Here is a 19336-nt window from a genome sequence, read left to right on the forward strand (position 1 = left end):
TTAAATACTAAAAAATTAACCCAAATGATGTCTGTGTAAAAAAAAAGTGTAGAATCTGCTTTTCCACAGAAATCAAATACAAAACTTTGAAAAATAGTTTGTGTTCCAATTATACAGTTTATACTTTTACATGAATGTCAAGAAACATTACGTATTACAGCTTCCATGTTGAGGTCAGGAAAAAGCCCCTCTTACCCCATGCAATGCTTCATTGTAGAACCAACTGCAGATAGAGATCTGTAGTTTTGTGAAGAGATGCTTAATCATTCATGCCAATACATAGGAAAGAAGAGTTTTATTATTATGTTCCCTATGTTGAATGTTCTTCTTGGAAGATATGAATCCATGTGAATCTAATACAAAAGAATACTGTTTTCTTCCATTGTTAACTCAGCTATGCTAGCTAAGAATGGCTTCTGCCTCAATTCACTGACAAGAATAAGTACTCCTCTAGGTTTCTCCCTGCAGGTATTTCATGGATTTCTAAAAATGAGCTTTCCATTGTAATGATTGATCAATTATGTGCCATCAAGTTGGTGTTGACTTTTAGAGACCATAGATAGATTTTCCCCATGATGATCTGTCCTCAACCTGCTCTCTCAGATCTTCCAACATCATCACTGTAAGTTCATCCAGCTCACTGCTGGACTTCCTCTTCTTCTCTTTCCTTCCACCTTTCCCAGCATTAGAGCCTTCTCCAGAGATCTGGGTCTTTGCATAATGTAACCGAAGTAGGATAATTTGAGCCTGGTCATTTGTGCCTCGAGTGAGAACTCTGGTTGATTTGTTCGATGATCCATTGATTTGTTTTCTTGGTTGTCCACAGTATTCTCAGGATTCTTTTCCAATAACTGTTCTAATGACAGATGGCTTATTTATTATTTCAGTTTGAGGACAGTTATCAAATCCTCCGACCATTGTATTACTTAAAATACAGCAATAATCCAATGTAAAATTCTAAAAGTCTTACAATATTTTTAATAAAAATATAAAAATTGCAAAAATTGCAAAAATCATAGTTTGTGTTTATTTTAGCATTTTGCTCTTTGATGGTTTTAATTTTTAATTTTTTATGGTATTTTGGTTTTGCAATTTTTATATTTTTATTAAAAAGACTCCTGAGAATACTGTGGACAGCCAAGAAAACAAACCAATGGACCATCGAACAAATCAACCAGAGTTCTCACTCGAGGCACAAATGACCAGGCTCAAATTATCCTACTTCGGTTACATTATGCGAAGACCCAGCTCTCTGGAGAAGGCTCTAATGCTGGGAAAGGTGGAAGGAAAGAGAGGAAGAGGAAGTCCAGCAGTGAGGTGGAGGGACTCAATTACAGCGATGATGTTGGAAGATCTGAGAGAGCAGGCTGAGGACAGATCATCATGGGGAAAATCTATCTTTGGTCTCTCAAAGTCAACACCAACTTGATGGCACATAATTGATCAATCATTACAATGGAAAGCTCATTTTTAGAAATCCATGAAATATCTGCAGGGAGAAACCTAGAGGAGTACTTATTCTTGTCAGTGAAGGAAAACTTCATTAGATTCCGTGCAGAATTTCAGTTATATCTTCAGCTTCTTTCTTTCCACCATAAGTATGATATTGTTGCGTTTTTTTCCTTAGCATGTTTTCCTTCTTCTCCTAGAATATCATAAAAACAGGTAGTGCCTTACTAGATCCTCGCACTAAAGATCATTGGGAACAAATCCAGAGGACAGAAGGAGGTACAGCTCACTTGCTGAAATACTATGAAGATTATTTTCATAATCTGGCAAAAAACATGGAAAGAACCTACATGAAGCCTTTTGTTATCATTGCTGCAAACATGAGTAAGTACTTGCCTCTAGTGCTTTCATTTTCCTAGCAGATATGACCTCTTAAAGCAGTGTTTCTCAAACTTGGCAACAATGCTGGCTGGGGAATTTTGGGAGTTGAAGTCCACAGGTCTTAAAGTTGCCAAGTTTGAGAAACACTGTCTTAAAGCATCTTTTCTCAGCCTTCCAAGGATATTGGGCTACAACTTTTAGATTTCCCAACAAGTATAACTAGAATTGGGGCAGCAATTGATTGATCAGTATTAAAAACTAGTAATCAATTTTAAAAATGTCTGTACAGATAGTCCTTGAGTTATGATGGCAGTTGGGACCGAAATTTCCATCACTAAGCAATGCAGTCGTAAAGTGTGATTGCATCACTTCGCGACAGCAATCCCTGCAGTCCCCATTGCCATCATTGAGCAAGGATCATGGGTCATTAAGCGAGTACCTCCTTGCAATCTCTTGCCGGCAAGTTGCAAGTCCCAGGTGGCTTGCAAGCAGGGCGGCAGGCAGGCAGGCAAGTGGCTGCTGCTGGGTGAGAGAGGGAGTGAGGGGGTGCACAGGAGACCAGGGAGGTACAGTGCAAGCAGGGCTTGGGGTGGCTGCTGCTGGGTGGGGGAGGACGTGTGAGGGGCAGGGGAGGCGCGGTGTGAGCGCAGCGAGGGTGTGCAAAGGTGTGTGGGTGGCTGGTGAGGCGCAGCATGAACTCAGAGGGGGTGGGGGAGGGTACACGGGTTAGGGAGACTTACCCAAGTGACTTGCAACCTTCTCTGCCAGCTTCCCCATTGACTTTGCTTGTGGGAAGCTGGCAGGAAAGGTCACAAATCATGATCGTGTGACCGTGGGAAGCTGCAACTGTCATAAGTGAAAGCCAGTTGCCAAGCACTCAGATCATGAGCACATGACCGCAGGGGTGCTGGGACAGCCAGAACCTCGAGGACCAGTTGTAACCACCACTTGTTGATTCTGTTGTAACTTCAAACAGTCGCTGAATGAGTGGTTGTTAACCAAGGACTACCTGTAGTTACTGAGCAGCATGTTTTATTTGTTCATATCCTGCTTTGAAATTGCCAATGCCAGGAAACATTTAAAAAAAAGCATTTCCTTTTTCCTTCTGTCATCAGGCAAAATGGCTGTTTTAAAGTTATGTGTGCTACGATGCATGTGTCCATCATTAAAACCAGAACTATGAAAATTCATGCAAGTTTAATTGATAGATAAAACCCTGTACAGTTGTTTGATCATGCTGTCTGTCAGTTCTGGGAATATTCCCCACATACTTAGAAGGCAATAGATTATGGAAGATTCATTGCCTGGTCCCTGGGATGCCCAGTATGCATAAGTAACATGGATATATGGCATACTTGAAGGATATATAACAAGGATACCCACACAAACATGCATGTATATATATGCATATACAGTGTGTGTGTGTGTGTGTGTGTACGTACGTACGTACGTACAGTGTCTCTCTCTCACACTTGAAAAAGAACAGGAGGGACAGATGGGACAGATATAGCTCTACATCCAATTTCTCCATTGAATCCAGAGGCTTCGTCATAATGACAAAATATGTGTCAAGATGTTGTGACACAAGCTCCACCCTTATGTACAGGCATAAAATATTGTGAGGCATGTACGAAAGGTGCAGAGTTTGCCTTACTTGTGTTGGGATGTGTATTTCATCATTTGCCCCAGTTCCCCTGCAGACACCCCCTGCAGACATTCTCGTCTTCTGTTTCCTTGTGCTGCTGCTTGCTTGCTCAAAACCATTCTAAAAGCACACTTAGAACTGGCAGAAAATGCCCATCAGAGTGGCATTAATTCTGCCTCTTAGCCCCTGTTGTTTTAAAGCACTGAAAGAGCTACATAGTAGCTTTTTAAAGTAGTCAAAAAGCAAGACGATAGTCCTCATTTAGTGACTGCCTCATTTAGCGACCATTCACAGTTACCACAGTGATAAAAAGTAACTTTACGACCAATCCTCACATTTATGACCTTCACAGGTCTGCAAAGCAAAGGAAAGCTGAAGTAAGATCATAAGCACAGCTGCAATTTCACTTAATGATCGCTTCGCTTAACAACCAAGTTGCCAATCCCAATTGTGGTCACTAAAAAAAGACTACCTGTACACAGTGGTCCAAGTGAAAAAAAAAACCCTACTATTTATGTTTCCTTCCTTTAGCACCTCAATGATGCCATGAGCTAAACCGTGAAGGGCCACCCAAGTCGGGAAGGTCATGACAGAGAGGTCAGACTAAATGCGATCCCTGGGGAAGCTAATGGCAATCCACCCCAGTATTCTTGCCGTGAAAACTAAATGGATCAGTACAACCAGAGATATGTCAGTATACCATCAGAAGATGAGACCCCCAGATTGGAAGATGGTCAAAATGCTACTGGGGAGAAACAGAGGATGAGTTCAACTAGCCCCAGACGTGATGACGCAGCTAGCTCAAAGCCGAAAGGACAGCCAGTGGCCGACGGTGCTGGTGGTGAACGGCGAATCCGATGTTCTAAGGATCAACACACCATTGGAACCTGGAATGTAAGATCTATGAGCCAGGGCAAATTGGATGTGGTTATTGGTGAGATGTCAAGATTAAAGATAGACATTTTGGGCGTCAGTGAACTGAAATGGACTGGAATGGGCCACTTCACATCAAATGACCACCAGATCTACTACTGTGGACAAGAGGACCACAGAAGAAATGGAGTAGCCTTCATAATTAATAGTAAAGTAGCTAAAGCAGTGCTTGGATACAATCCAAACAACGATAGAATGATCTCAATTCAAATTCAGGGCAAGCCATCTAACATCACAGTGATCCAAATATACGCCCCAACCACAGATGCTGAAGAAGCTGAAGTAGAGCAGTTCTATGAGGATCTGCAGCACCTACTGGACAACACGCCTAAAAGAGATGTTATTTTCATCACGGGAGACTGGAATGCTAAGGTGGGCAGTCAAATGACACCTAGAATTACAGGTAAGCATGGCCTGGGAGAACAAAACGAAGCAGGACATAGGCTGATAGAATTTTGCCAAGACAACTCACTCTGCATAACAAACACTCTCTTCCAACAACCTAAGAGACGGCTTTATACATGGACTTCACCAGATGGACAACACTGATATCAGATTGACTACATCCTTTGCAGCCAAAGGTGGCGGACATCTATACAGTCGGTAAAAACAAGACCTGGAGCTGACTGTAGTTCTGATCACGAACTTCTTACTGCACAATTTAGGATCAGACTAAAGAGATTAGGGAAGACCCACAGATCAGCTAGATATGAGTTCACTAATATTCCTAAGGAATATGCAGTGGAGGTGAAGAATAGATTTAAGGGACTGGACTTAGTAGATAGGGTCCCGGAAGAACTCTGGACAGAAGTTCGCAACATTGTTCAGGAGGCAGCAACAAAATACATCCCAAAGAAAGAGAAAACCAAGAAGGCAAAATGGCTGTCTGCTGAGACACTAGAAGTAGTCCAAGAAAGAAGGAAAGCAAAAGGCAACAGTGATAGGGGGAGATACGCCCAATTAAATGCAAAATTCCAGAGGTTAGCCAGAAGAGATAAGGAATTATTTTTAAACAAGCAATGCGCGGAAGTGGAAGAAGACAATAGAATAGGAAGGACAAGAGACCTCTTCCAGAAAATTACAAACATCGGAGGTAAATTCCAGGCAAAAATGGGTATGATCAAAAACAAAGATGGCAAGGACCTAACAGAAGAAGAAGAGATCAAGAAAAGGTGGCAAGAATATACAGAGGATCTGTATGGGAAGGATAACAATATTGGAGATAGCTTTGACAGTGTGGTCAGTGAGCTAGAGCCAGACATCCTGAAGAGTGAGGTTGAATGGGCCTTAAGAAGCATTGCTAATAACAAGGCAGCAGGAGATGACGGCATCCCAGCTGAACTGTTCAAAATCTTGCAAGATGATGCTGTCAAGGTAATGCATGCTATATGCCAGCAAATTTGGAAAACACAAGAATGGCCATCAGATTGGAAAAAATCAACTTATATCCCCATACCAAAAAAGGGAAACACGAAAGAATGTTCAAACTATCGAACAGTGGCACTCATTTCACATGCCAGTAAGGTAATGCTCAAGATCCTGCAAGGTAGACTTCAGCAATTCATGGAGCGAGAATTGCCAGATGTACAAGCTGGGTTTAGAAAAGGCAGAGGAACTAGGGACCAAATTGCCAATATCCGCTGGATAATGGAAAAAGCCAGGGAGTTTCAGAAAAACATCTATTTCTGTTTTATTGACTATTCTAAAGCCTTTGACTGTGTGGACCATAACAAATTGTGGCAAGTTCTTAGTGGTATGGGGATACCAAGTCATCTTGTATGCCTCCTGAAGAATCTGTATAACAACCAAGTAGCAACAGTAAGAACAGACCACGGAACAACAGACTGGTTTAAGATTGGGAAAGGAGTACGGCAGGGCTGTATACTTTTACCCTACCTATTCAACTTGTACGCAGAACACATCATGCGACATGCTGGGCTTGAGGAATCCAAGGCTGGAGTTAAAATTGCTGGAAGAAACATTAACAATCTCAGATATGCAGATGATACCACTTTGATGGCTGAAAGCGAAGAGGAACTAAGGATCCTTATGATGAAGGTGGAAGAAGAAAGTGCAAAAGCTGGCTTGCAGCTAAACCTCAAAAAAACCAAGATTATGGCAACCAGCTTGATTGAGAACTGGCAAATAGAGGGAGAAAATGTAGAAGCAGTGAAAGACTTTCTAGGTGCGAAGATGACTGCAGATGCTGACTGCAGTCAGGAAATCAGAAGACGCTTAATCCTTGGGAGAAGAGCAATGACAAATCTTAATAAAATAGTTAAGAGCAGAGACATCACACTGACAACAAAGGTCCGCATAGTTAAAGCAATGGTGTTCCCCGTAGTAACATATGGCTGTGAGAGCTGGACCATAAGGAAGGCTGAGAGAAGGAAAATAGATGCTTTTGAACTGTGGTGTTGGAGGAAAATTCTGAGAGTGCCTTGGACTGCAAGAAGATCAAACCAGTCCATCCTCCAGGAAATCAAGCCAGACTGCTCACTTGAGGGAATGATATTAAAGGCAAAACTGAACTACTTTGGCCACATAATGAGAAGACAGGACAGCCTGGAGAAGATGCTGATGCTAGGGAGAGTGGAAGGCAAAAGGAAGAGGGGCCGACCAAGGCAAGATGGATGGACGACATTCTAGAGGTGACGGACTTGTCCCTGGGGGAGCTGGGGTTGTTGACAACCAACAGGAAGCTCTGGTGTGGGCTGGTCCATGAAGTCACAAAGAGTCGGAAGCGACTAAACGAATAAACAACAACAATTTATGTTTCAGAATCACTCAGCGCTTTGTCAAATTCAACAGCTCACTGGGATTCCAACCCTGTCACTCTCTTCCGCACCACCACCATCCCCACCCTAGCAGCTGTGGACCATGGTGTGGAAAAGAAAGAGACAAAGAAAAGGAAGATGAAGATAATAGGGGGATAGACATGTCACTCTCTAACTTCAGTAAGGAAACGATTGCCTCACTGGCAGGGAATTCAGCAACTGCTGAAGGATTTGACAGGGAGCTTAAATGAGAACGAGAAAGAAGCAGCCAAAGAAAATATTTAGGGCTAGTTTTGACATTAAAATTTGTGCATTTGTACACAAAGACAAATAGGAGGGATGGGGAATATGGATAATTGGCACCATTTAATGTCAGAAAATTGCCGGTTATTTTGTGTACAAGGCTAGGAATGTTTACTCAGGAACTTGGTTTCATTGACTTGAGGGGGCTTCCTTCTGTCTAAGTGTCATTCCTGTCATCTAACGGTTTCATTTAGTATGTGATCTTGTACTAATCTGATCTGTAGAATACTGTATATTGTGTTATAAATCTGATTGATTGTTTTTGTTATGTATGTATCCTGTCCTTCCTCCCAGTTCCTGAAGACATGAGCTTTCCTATTTTCCATGTGAAGTTAGAAGAATGACTGGCCCAAGGTCATTCAATGAAAATTAAATGGCCAAGGGAGGATTTAAACCTACTAGTTTTCCTATTCCTCATCTAATGCTAACCAGTGCATTTCACACATTGTAGCACATCATGGATATGCTAAGAGCGATTTTAATACAAACCTGCATTTCCAAGAGCACAGTTGTAATTTATAATCAACTAATACACAGTTGGATTATATTCCAAAGAAGATCAAAAGAAAAGTTGGTTGGTATTGTGAAATTAAAGTGGCTCCAAATCCTGAGGTGTGCAACCTATGATTTGGAGATTGCGTGCGGTCCTCCCATTTGTCGCCTGCATGACTCTGTAGCAAAGTTTCTGGGTTTTATCAGTGTGATTTGTGTTGTTTTTCATGAAAGAGAGGCAAAAATAAATGTGTTAAGCCTCTATGAGTTTGGTTCCTTAAAATTACCACACATCTCCCACCAAAACTATGCCATTCACCTTGGAACTTTTAGAGGCAGCCATCCATCATAATCACTTCAAAGCGCAACCCCCAGGCCAAAAGAAGACACCTGCTCTTGAAGTATATTTATTTTTCTCCACCCCTATGGCAAAAGACATTTCTCACTAACATCATTGCTCTACAAAACGCTTAGCAGTATTTCAAGACGTGCTGTGGCTCAATGGTAGAACTTTTGTATTGCCTGCAGAAGCTTTGGGGGTCAATCCCTGACCTTTCCAGGAGGGGTGGGAAAGCCTGAGAAAATTTGCTGAAACCATATAAATTAGATGAGTAAGTAGTCTGACTTGATATAAGGCAGCTTCTCATAATGCTGTGCTAGAACATGGAACTCATTTTCTGAGAAATCATTTAAAGTTGTCAAATATCCAGTGCGTTCTTGAAAGTGCTTAACAATGTTCCTGTTGCAGAATATGGCACCACTAAAAATGGACTGGTGTGTTGTATCTTCACACGCTTCTTTGCAGCTTTTACTCCTTGAAAAAAATCCTGTAGATGAATATGAAAAAGTCTTTCCCCCAATATCTGTATAGTCTAGCATTAAATTTACTAACTATTATTTGGTATTTAAGTCATATGTGAAAGAAATGAACTATACTATGACTTTTATTGATATTGCTGTTACATTGTTTATATTGTTTCTTTTAGTTATTGCTGTTGACATATTTGAAAAGTCTAATTTTACGGGAGCTAGAGTACCACATTTTAGTGCAATCAAAGAAGATTATCCGAAAGATTTGGAATCATCTGTTTTGTTTCCTGAAACGTTGCTCAAAACATCTATCAGAAAAGGTATGATGCTGCTTTAGGGTAGTTCTTCCCAATCTTGTACCCATTAAATCTATTGAGATTTCAACTCCAAAAATTCCAAGACAGCATAACCTTTAGCTGGCTGGGAATTCTAAGAATTATAATACAAGCACATTTAGAAATAATGAGATTGGGAAGGTTTCTCTAACTGTTTTTGGAAACACATAATAAGAATGTTCAATCTATTGATGTATCTGTACTTTTCTTCAGTTGATTAGTGCAATAATTTTTTAAAAACCTTGCAATTGTGAACCACCATGGGAATACTGGGGGAGACTAGAAGGAGAACTACAGATGAAATCAATATTTCACTTTGACCTTCAATTACAAATTCTCTAAATCTATAGTTCCAGCAACCTCTTAATTCACTTCTTTAAAGTAGGGATAGGCAATGTTTTTGCAGCCAGCTGATGCCCATCTTTTGTTATATTTTGAGTGAATTTGACAGTACAATTTGGGGGGACTTCAGGGACCATCACACTAGATCTGGTGGTCACTTCAGACCATGAAATTGCCATTGCTGCTTTAAGTATAAATCCATGCCCCGGATGATAGCATATTATTTGGCATCACATTTTTCTTTAGTGGTTCCTACAACAAAGCCTTCAAACTATGGAATTTTGTCCGAGATGGAGGATGAGATTGTAAAGAACAAAAACATACATGCCAAAAGAAAGCGCCAGCATCCACAGGATTCCAGCCAGCATGCTGTTGGCATGGTGATTGTATATCGAACCCTGGGACACTTTCTACCTGAGAACTATGATCCAGACCGAAGGAGTTTAAGGTAAATTTAACATCTTTAATAATCCTGAATAATAATTATGTTCTGGATTGGGCAATTGTGCTTATGTATGACAAAATAATGTATTGTACATTTAATCTTAGGTTTAGTGAGAAATTAGTTGCTGACATTTCTGTCCTGGATGATCCTAGAAACTAATCCACAATAAAAGAGATACCAGTTTGGGAAAAAATTAGGATTTATTTGTTTAAACATTCTATCTTAGAAATCCCAAGGACTCTTAGGAACAATTCAGAACTCAGTTGAGTTCTCATGATTTTTGGGCTCACAGTTAAATGTATGAACTGACTCAGTTATGTGAGAATATTGTGCATGTTCTGTCAGTGCTTTTTACATTTGTGATGACTCACTAATACACAAAAGCCATCACTCATTTGCTACAGCTATCAGGTAATGAGTGTGCTTGCTTAAACTGCCCCTTTAGATGTCTTCACACAGCACAGCATTCAGTACTGAGTCCTGGCTAAACCTAATGGAATATGCTCTTTGGAAAACAACAAAATATTTTGTTGCACATCTGTAATGATAATTTTGTTCTATTTTGCCAGGTTACCCAACCGGCCCATCATTAATACTCCAGTAATCAGTGTAATCATTTATAGAGATGGAAAGTCTTTGCCCAATTTACTGGACAGCCCAATTATGATTGAGCATGTTATGCTGAAAACGGAGGAAAGAACAAAGCCTGTTTGTGTGTTCTGGAACCATTCAATTGCGTATGTTTGCCAATCTGCACTGTTTTGGAAGATAGTTATTGTGTGTGGGCATTTTAAGGATAATAGCAATTGATTGATTGATTAATTGATTGATTGATTAGGTGCCATCAAGTCCATGTCAACTCTTAGCAATCACATAGATTTTCTCCATAATAGTAATAGTTTGGTCTTTTGTATATAGATAGCATAATATAAAAAGCAGTGACAACTTCCTTGGCTATTATTTATTGCCAATTAGAAATAAAAGTTAGGTAACAAGTTTTTAATAAAGTATTCTGATATTCAAACAGAGAGATGGCATTTTTAGCCAAATTCACACAACATATTTGAGAAATGTTTCAAGACAGAAGCTATCTGTTTAAATGGAAAGAATTCTATTTAAAAAAAAGATTTAAAAATACATAGACTATCAATCTACTTTTTGAAGCAGTATCAAATTGACTCAAAGACAATTCTGTTAATTATCAGCAGCTTTCTGTCACTCTATTAGTCATCTTTATTGTTTGTAATAAAAATAGAAAGAATATACTTGTGGATATAAAGAAGTGATTTCACTGGAATCTCTGACTTCTTTTCATTCTGCCTCTTATTCCCAGATGGGGAAAAAATAGTTTGTGGAGTCCTTGGTGCTCTCTGAGCCTTGTTGTTTTCTTGCAGACGTTTCATTGCTCTGAGCAAGGCCCACTCCCTCTTTGCACTGAAGATGTTGCCTAGTCTGGCAATGAAACGTCTGCAATAAAACAACAAGGCTCAGAGAGCACCAAGGACTCCACAGTTCAACCCTGAGCTACAAATATTTGCTTTGATTGGTAAAAAATAGTTTATCCATCCAGGGATATAATCAGTAGAAAGGAATATTTATGTAACTACTGTGATTGAGGGCACGTTCTCATGTCCCATTAAGCATGGCAGAAAGATACCACATAACTATTTTTGCAGGTTATAGCCTCATGAGCTGCCTCATCTCATTCCCAGATCACCAAGGACAACGTAAACTCATATTTATTCAAGCCATTCTTAAAGTCATGTTTTCCCTCTTCTTTCAACACAATTATTATCATTAAAACAATCTATGCCTTATTGATCATGTTGATGACGATGCCCAGCTCCTGTTGGCTGCCTTAGGCTACCATGAGCAAACTCTCTTTCTTCACTCTCTGGGATTATTTTTAAGGCCATTCTGATCTTGGTAGTGGGAGACCACAATCCAACGGCAGGCTCTTCTGTACCCACATACCCACATACATCCAGTCCCACATACTTGATCCATGAGATTGGAGAACTGGCAGGCAAAGAGCTATCTCTCCTCAATTCTTCTGCCATCACTCTAAGGCCTGGCAATCAATCCAGGGGTGTAAGAGATGTGGAGGGAGCCATCAGTTATCCTTCACCTTCAGCCCACTGCATAGAATGGGGAAGGTGCTTTGGATCATCTTGCCCAAAGCAAAAATGCAGAATTTAATAAAACCTTGTGAGCATCCTAAAAAAAACATAAGAGGTGCTTGTGTTTTAACCATGCAGTCTTACATATTAGGAAGGTTCTAATGAAAAATTCCTTTTTGAAAAACAGTGAAGTCAAATCTCACTATATAATAAGAGTTTATTAAGAAAAGGGAAATTAGGGAAAACAAGAGAAGATAAACAATCATGTCTTCCTAATTCCAAATAAAATCAATACAGACAGCTGAGCTTGCTTAATACTTGATACTTGATCATGAGAATCGATGGTTATTAGCCTTGATGGCAGTATGACTGCCTGTGAAGACTGTCTGCTGGGAAACTAGTGGGCTTCCTTCTGCAGTTGGTTGGCCACTATGAGAACAGACTGCTGGACTAGGTGGGCCAGGGAATCCAGAAGGAACGGCTTATGTTTCTAATACCTCTTTGAATTGCAAAGATAACAGTTGAATAGAGATCATCTACTTTCCTCTTTACTTCTGAGCATGCATCCCCAATTTTCTGGGGAATAAATGGAATCCACTGTCTTTCTGGGAGACTGACTGTTGCTTTGCCCAGTTAGAAAGAGTGTTCCTTATATGATATACTGGGCCCCAGCAGCAAATCAGAAATTATTTAAGAGGTTGATTTGCCTTCCTAAAGACCCTTGGTGGAATTAGAAAAGCGTAGTTTAATTTTCACCAGTTGTTGTTGCTGTTGTTGTTTTGTCTAAATGGAATTACATGGGAGAGGCTTTTTTTTTTTTTTTTTTTTTAGGAAAAGAAGCTGAAACCCATCCATTCTGAATTCCTCTTAGAAAGGGGTCAGTTTATCAAATGTTCTGGGGACTGTGTGGTGCCCTACCAAAAATGTGGGGCTTCTGTGCTATTTATTTTTGCAAAAATTACAGCTCTTACAGAGTTATAAGAAGTTATGTGGGCCATCAAAATGACATCCCTGAAGATGTGGGAAATACTGTGCCTGTATATTGAAATCAATCTTGGGATATAAAAATAGATACATACTGAATAATCTGAGAGATTTAGAATAATGGGATTTTATTATAGCTTTCTTACCAGGAGAAGATTCAACATTACTTAAAGCTCAAAGAGATAGCTAAGTCTCATAAAGTGATAATAATGGGTTACTTGAGTTCTTAAACTACCTGTATATAATCTGGTCATTTGTCATGTTGCGGCAAAGTTGAAAGAAACAACAACCTTTACTTATTGCAAACATTGACTTCAATTGCCAGACATTGCATTAATGAGCAGGCTGCTCCAGGACATGAGTGCTGTTCTTGAGAAGTGGGGGTAAACTTGTGAAAGCACCAGTTTTCATAAATGCTGCACCTTTAAAAAACTGTTATGTTACGTGAGTTGCACTGTTGATTATTTAGAGGCGGGGGGGGGGCGTGATGAGAAACTAAAATACCAATCCATCCTTGAATCAGTTTGACCTGTCAAATAAAAAATATAACTGGAATTGATTTATTTTTTTCTTTCATTGACCAGAACTAGAGAAGTAGGAGGCTGGTCTTCAAAAGGATGTGAGCTGTTATCTCGGCACCAGAACCGTATTACTTGCCAGTGTAACCACATGACCAGTTTTGCAGTCCTAATGGATATTTCAAAACGTGAAGTAAGCAGTTCCCTTGTGATTATTTTGTTTATTACAGTAATGAAACAGTGCTTAATGAAAGTAATAAGCAAGTGAGATCATTTTAAATTAGTGTTTTATTTTTACTTTAAAAGCTACCTTCCAGTTTATCAAAGTAGTATGTTTTAACACACAGTACCCTCTTTCAGCTACAAAGTGCTTGTGTAGGGCAGGATTTATTGTTCGATTCATTTTTTGTTTTCTCACCATCATACAGTGAACATTTTTAGAAAATGAATTACTGTCATTTTTAAATCAGGAATCTGGTAGCACCTTTTTTGACTAACAAATGTTATTAAAAAGCCTAAGTTGCCATGAGCTGCAGCCTCAGCTGAACTGAAAGGTGCTATCAAATTTCTGATTATTTGCCACCATAGACTAACACAGGTCTTCTGCTACAATGTCATTATTAATGAATTCCTGATCACCTGTATTTCTTGACAGCTTTAAATCTAAGTCAAGAGAGCTAGTTTTTTTTTTTTTAAAGGTTTGCTGATTATTTACTTATTTAGTAATTTATATTTACTTTTCTTCTTTTATGAGTCAAAGCATATCAGGTTCCTAGGTTCTCTCTCACTGGGCACTGATTGGCCAGGGGCTTGCATGAGTGCAGGTAGAGGAGCAAAAAATTCAAGATGGCACTTACATGATGAAACCCCCATTCTTTTTATGGGCATGCCATGCCCATGAAAAGGGGTGGAGTTTCAGCCATGTGGGCATGCCTACCATCTTGAATCTTTGACACACACCCCTGCAGATGCCCCTAGCCTAACCCCAAGCCATCAGTACCCTACATCTCAACCCATGTATTCCAGAGCAAAGTATGGACCCAGAACTGTCCATGTTTAATCATTTGCATCATACTTTTTGTTTGCAAATTGCTCTATTTCTTAATGTATTTATCCTTACTATAAGATGACAAAGTGAGTTGTTGCAATTCCCATTTCACAGATAGGGACTTGCCAAAGTCAAGAATCCTTTTTGAGGCCATTGCAGGTGGGTTTGCAGAGAAAGGCTGCAGGGGAAGAAACTGTGATGTCATGTTGTCCCTTGAGGGGCGCAGCTTAGATCTTCTGGTGGGAGGCTCCTGCAGGAGCTTAATAGCTTGACCTATGGGGACTCTGTGTGCTCTAAAAAGGGTGCCTTCCCTTCCCTGCTGTAATACCTATTTTTTTTTTCTTATTTATGCATATACTTTCAGAGACATAGATACTTGGAAATCTCATTACTGTATTTCATCTTGAAGCTTTTCCTTCTGGCACAGGATAGTCTCTTATTGATATGGATATGCTTCAGGAAGCAGTGAAATAGAAATAAAAACATAAAGGCTAAATAAAAGGGTTGAAATCCATTTAACTATGCTCTTCTTTCACTAGAAAAAACTTGTTAGTGAATTAATTGCACTGCCTGACATATTCTCTGAAGTTTTTTAAAAAAAATTGTGCTTGGAAATTGACAGCCTTTCATGCTGCTTAAGTGAATCTGGATTTGAGGTGGAACAGCATTTAGTCAAATAAATATACTGACTAAGAAATTAATGCTGCTTTTAAAAGCATAATAACTGAGCATTTGGGAGGGGAATAACGACAAATGAATAATACTTTCTTTTTATTGGTTTATATCTGTGATAAACAGATTGATAAGTAATCTTTTATTTCACAGAATGGTGAAGTACTTCCTCTCAAGATCATCACTTACACAACAGTCTCCATCTCACTGGTAGCTTTGTTGCTGACCTTTATACTTTTGGTCTTGATCCGAACATTGCGGTCCAACTTGCACAGCATTCACAAAAACTTGGTAGCTGCTCTGTTCTGCTCAGAGTTAGTCTTCCTGATCGGAATCAACCAGATGGAAAATCCAGTAAGAGTTAATATCAGTAACTTTTGTCTAACATGCTTTTTCTCACTTTGATGTATCCCAAACAAAAAGATATACCATGACCCAAAGGTGTGCATGCATTTCTATCAGTTTTGCTACCAAATTGGCCTTGTTCTGCTTGGAATACACAGTTTGAGCCAAACAGATGGTTGAGCTTAAGATGGATCCCACACAGACACTGTTTCTTTAACCGTATAGACCAGCTCTTCACAATGTTCAATTTTGCAATTTGTTGTAGCCTTGGTGCATCTGGACGGCATCAGGTAGGGGAAGACTGATGTGGAAAAATAGTTACTTTATCAACCACTGGAACAAGTGACAGGAAAGGTATCTAAATCTGTCTGACCCAGCCCTTCCTTCACTTCTTGTGGAGTAGTGATGGACAATGTTAGAGGGGGTAGGGGGTGTAATTCTGCCTCCCAGTCTTTCATAGGACTGCAGAGGACATCACCAGAACATGGTGCTGATGTCACTGTTGGCATCACTGAAAAGGGCAAGATTTTACAAGCAGGCAAGGGGGTGGAAGACCTCTGGAAGTCAGACTGCTCTCATTTCCACCCTTAAAACCCCCAAACAGCCAGAAATAAAACAGACATTTTTCAGGCTATTTTCAGCCTTTTCCTAAGATTATGATGAAGTTAAGTGTGGGATGAATGCAGGTTTATTTATTTATTTATTTATCTATCTATCTATCAGATTTATATAGCCACCCATATCATGAGAAGTGACACTGGGCAGCATACAATAATCAGTAAAAAACAATACATAAATAAAAACAGGCATATAAAAATATAAAAATCAACAAAGTGGAGATTAATTAGAACTAAAATATACACAAACCCCAAGCAAAGAAAGAATGAGTACATCCACCTCAGTAGTGAAACCATCTAGACAAGGCGACAAGATTGTCTCCTGTTCTCATTTCCACAAATGTCTGGTTGAAATGTGGCCATTTTCAGCTGCAGAATCTTGAGTATTGGAGTGACAGATGGGGCACCTTAGGGTTATATGTGGTCCACAAGCCTTAGGCTACTTATCCCTGCTTTAGAAAGAGAGCGAAAGAAAGGGAACATGTGTTGGGTTTGCAATTTGGGCAGGTGACATTTTTTTTTTCTTTATCAAATTTTGCCACTGCCTGTGGTTGTTAGGACACTGCCCATCTTCCCCCAAAAGAGGGACTCTGGGCAGTTTACAATAAAGCTAAAAAATTTAAAATACAGTAAGACCATAAATAATACATAAAATATAAATACAAGATATGAGTATAAAATAGAATCCAGATGGCAGTTAAAAGTTCTAATTCGATTCATGTATATATGAGGACCACTTTAAGGCGCCAGTCATCCCCAAGAACGACCACTCCCCTTCCCGCCCCAAGCAAGGTGGCAGAGCCAGGTCTTTAACTTCTTCTGGAAGGCCAGGAGAGAGGGGGCTTGCCTCACCTCTTGGGGAAGTGTGTTCCAAAGGGTGGGAGCCACTGCAGAGAAGGCCTGCTTCCTGGATCCTGCCAAACGGCATTCTCTTATAGTCGGGTCCATAACATGCCCTCTCTGCATGACCACGTGGGACGGGTCGATGGTATATGGCAAGTCTTCTCTCCCCCACCTGCCTTTTAATAGCCAGATGTTATAAAAAAGGAATGCCATGGTTAGGAGGCAGCAGCATCCATGTCAACCCTACTAAGTAGACCAGACCAGGAAATCAACTTAACAAGAAGGCTAAAACTACTTTTATTGAGATTGGCTATAATAACAATCTTGCAAGTCTGATTGTGCTGTACCTCTTCCTCCTCCTCATAGTTCAGTGAGTTAGAGAGGGGACATCCTGAGTCACTTCCAAATGCTATCTTGTTCTGGTCTTAAAAATGCTTCAGCCCCTCTTGCCTAGGTAACAGTTCCTGCATATCTCCATCAAGGTCCTTACTTTCTACAACCCATGACTCTCCTCAAGTGCCTCTAGTCTCTGATGTGTCACTTGTTGAATCAGGAGCAGGATCTAAAGAAAGCGAAAAGCTGTATCAACCCAACTTCACACTTTCCCTTTCAGGCTTCTAGATTCAGGGGACAATGGGCCCTGACATTTGCCCCACCATGTTGGTGCTGATGATGCTTGGCCTGGGGATTGCTTCTGAGTAAATAAGTTTAAAATGGGCCTGGGTGTCACCTCTATATCCACATGGAGAATAGAAAACTCAGCACAGGAGTTTTCTTTCTTTGGCTTAAAGGCCACACAAGGCTTTACATGGCATATCAAGGGCCGTACTAAAAAAATGAGCAGACCCAGGATGTGTTGGGGAGGGTGGGAGGGCAGAGTAGACTTAAGAATTGAGTTGGGCTTGCTATTAAATTAAACCTTTAACCCCAACCATTCTGAGAAGACTCTGGGGACTTTACCTCAGTAAAATGTATAACTCTTTAGCTGTCCTTTATAATACGTTGGCTTTGCACTTCTAAGGAGCTTATGATAAGAACTTTTTTTTTCAGATTAATGTCCTTTTAAATTCTCATTTTCATTTAATATTTCAGAGCATTTGTTAAGGTGTTCAGAAATGTATTTCTTTTATAAGCTTGAGCTGAGTGTGAGCTAATTAACAAAAATATACTGCCACATCTTAAGCCATTTCTTAAACATTTTATTTGAGCGAGCATGAAATTACAGAGAAAGGGCCACTCCTTGAAATGTAGTGAGGTCTGCTGTGTATGTCTTTCAAACAGTTCTTGAATCGTCCTTGCAGAATGAGAATAGTCTCAGCAGTCACACGCTAATGAGCATGAAAAGTCCAAGAATGTAGGAACAGAAATGACATAGAGTCACTCAACATTTCCTTTAACTTTTATTAATAAAGTAAAGCGGGGATCACATGTTTGGGAGAGGTTTCAGTCATCCGTGGATGATTGATTGACAAATTCTTTATTTTCATTGTTGCATATCTGAAATAAGCAGTTTGCATCATTATGACCTATGCAGATAAAACATCCCACACCCACAATTGTGCAAATAATACTTAGAATTATATTAGGAGAGTAAAGCCTTCACAGGAAGGTTATAAAATTGCCAACTTTAGCTTTTAAACTGTGAGTGTAAGCTCAGGTTCAGCTCTTTCCTGAAGTCTTAATTAGATGAAGAAATTAAGTGGCAATCTTCTTACTCTTCTTTAGTAGTTTAACATAGGAGACCAAGGCTATGTTCAGATACAAAAAGAAGTATACATCCATCTGCTTCCTGTGGGGCCATAAATAGACCAAAAGTTACTACTTCCATTTTGTGTTAACCAGCGTAGCATCAAGTAAAATCCTCCAACTGCAATTCATCTTAATTATGGTTTCTTAATACAGTTTAGTTTTATTGACTTAAGTTCGACATTGGCTTGCTTTAATGAACAATTGTTAAGACTGACCACAAACCTGAGTTCAGATGAAATGGCTAATGTTTAGCTAACTTCAGTTAGTTAAAAACAAATGTGAAAATGTCTTTTCTCCTTTCAGTTGCCCCAGGAGTTCATAGGAAGTTTTGGTTTTTGGAGTTTCTTTCAGTGCCTGGTTGGCTACTGTACACATTTTGCAGACTGTGTAAGGTCTGGCGAGTCACAGAGTGGGCAGGTCTTAGGGACTGAAAGAAGCCTTCCCAAATTATGAGTGTAGAAATGACTATATGTTACTGTAAATTAAGAGAAAATATGCTTCTGGAGAACAAAAACAGGAGAAGGTGAT

The 19336-nt window shown here is 39.7% G+C and overlaps 1 protein-coding gene across 1 annotated transcript in view; it reads left to right on the forward strand.

Annotated features, from left to right (window-relative positions):
- The window catches only part of LOC134501514 (cadherin EGF LAG seven-pass G-type receptor 1-like), a 53999-nt gene that overhangs the window by 11274 nt on the left and 23389 nt on the right, over positions 1-19336 (forward strand). Inside the window, exons 11-16 of the mRNA XM_063309355.1 lie at positions 1650-1833; positions 8967-9110; positions 9714-9915; positions 10482-10649; positions 13601-13727; positions 15408-15608. Of these exons, the coding sequence (XP_063165425.1) occupies positions 1650-1833; positions 8967-9110; positions 9714-9915; positions 10482-10649; positions 13601-13727; positions 15408-15608 (1026 nt within the window). The remainder of the gene's footprint in view (positions 1-1649; positions 1834-8966; positions 9111-9713; positions 9916-10481; positions 10650-13600; positions 13728-15407; positions 15609-19336) is intronic.

This window comes from Candoia aspera, chromosome 7 (assembly GCF_035149785.1).
Source record: "Candoia aspera isolate rCanAsp1 chromosome 7, rCanAsp1.hap2, whole genome shotgun sequence".
Classification (NCBI taxonomy): Eukaryota; Metazoa; Chordata; class Lepidosauria; order Squamata; family Boidae; genus Candoia; species Candoia aspera.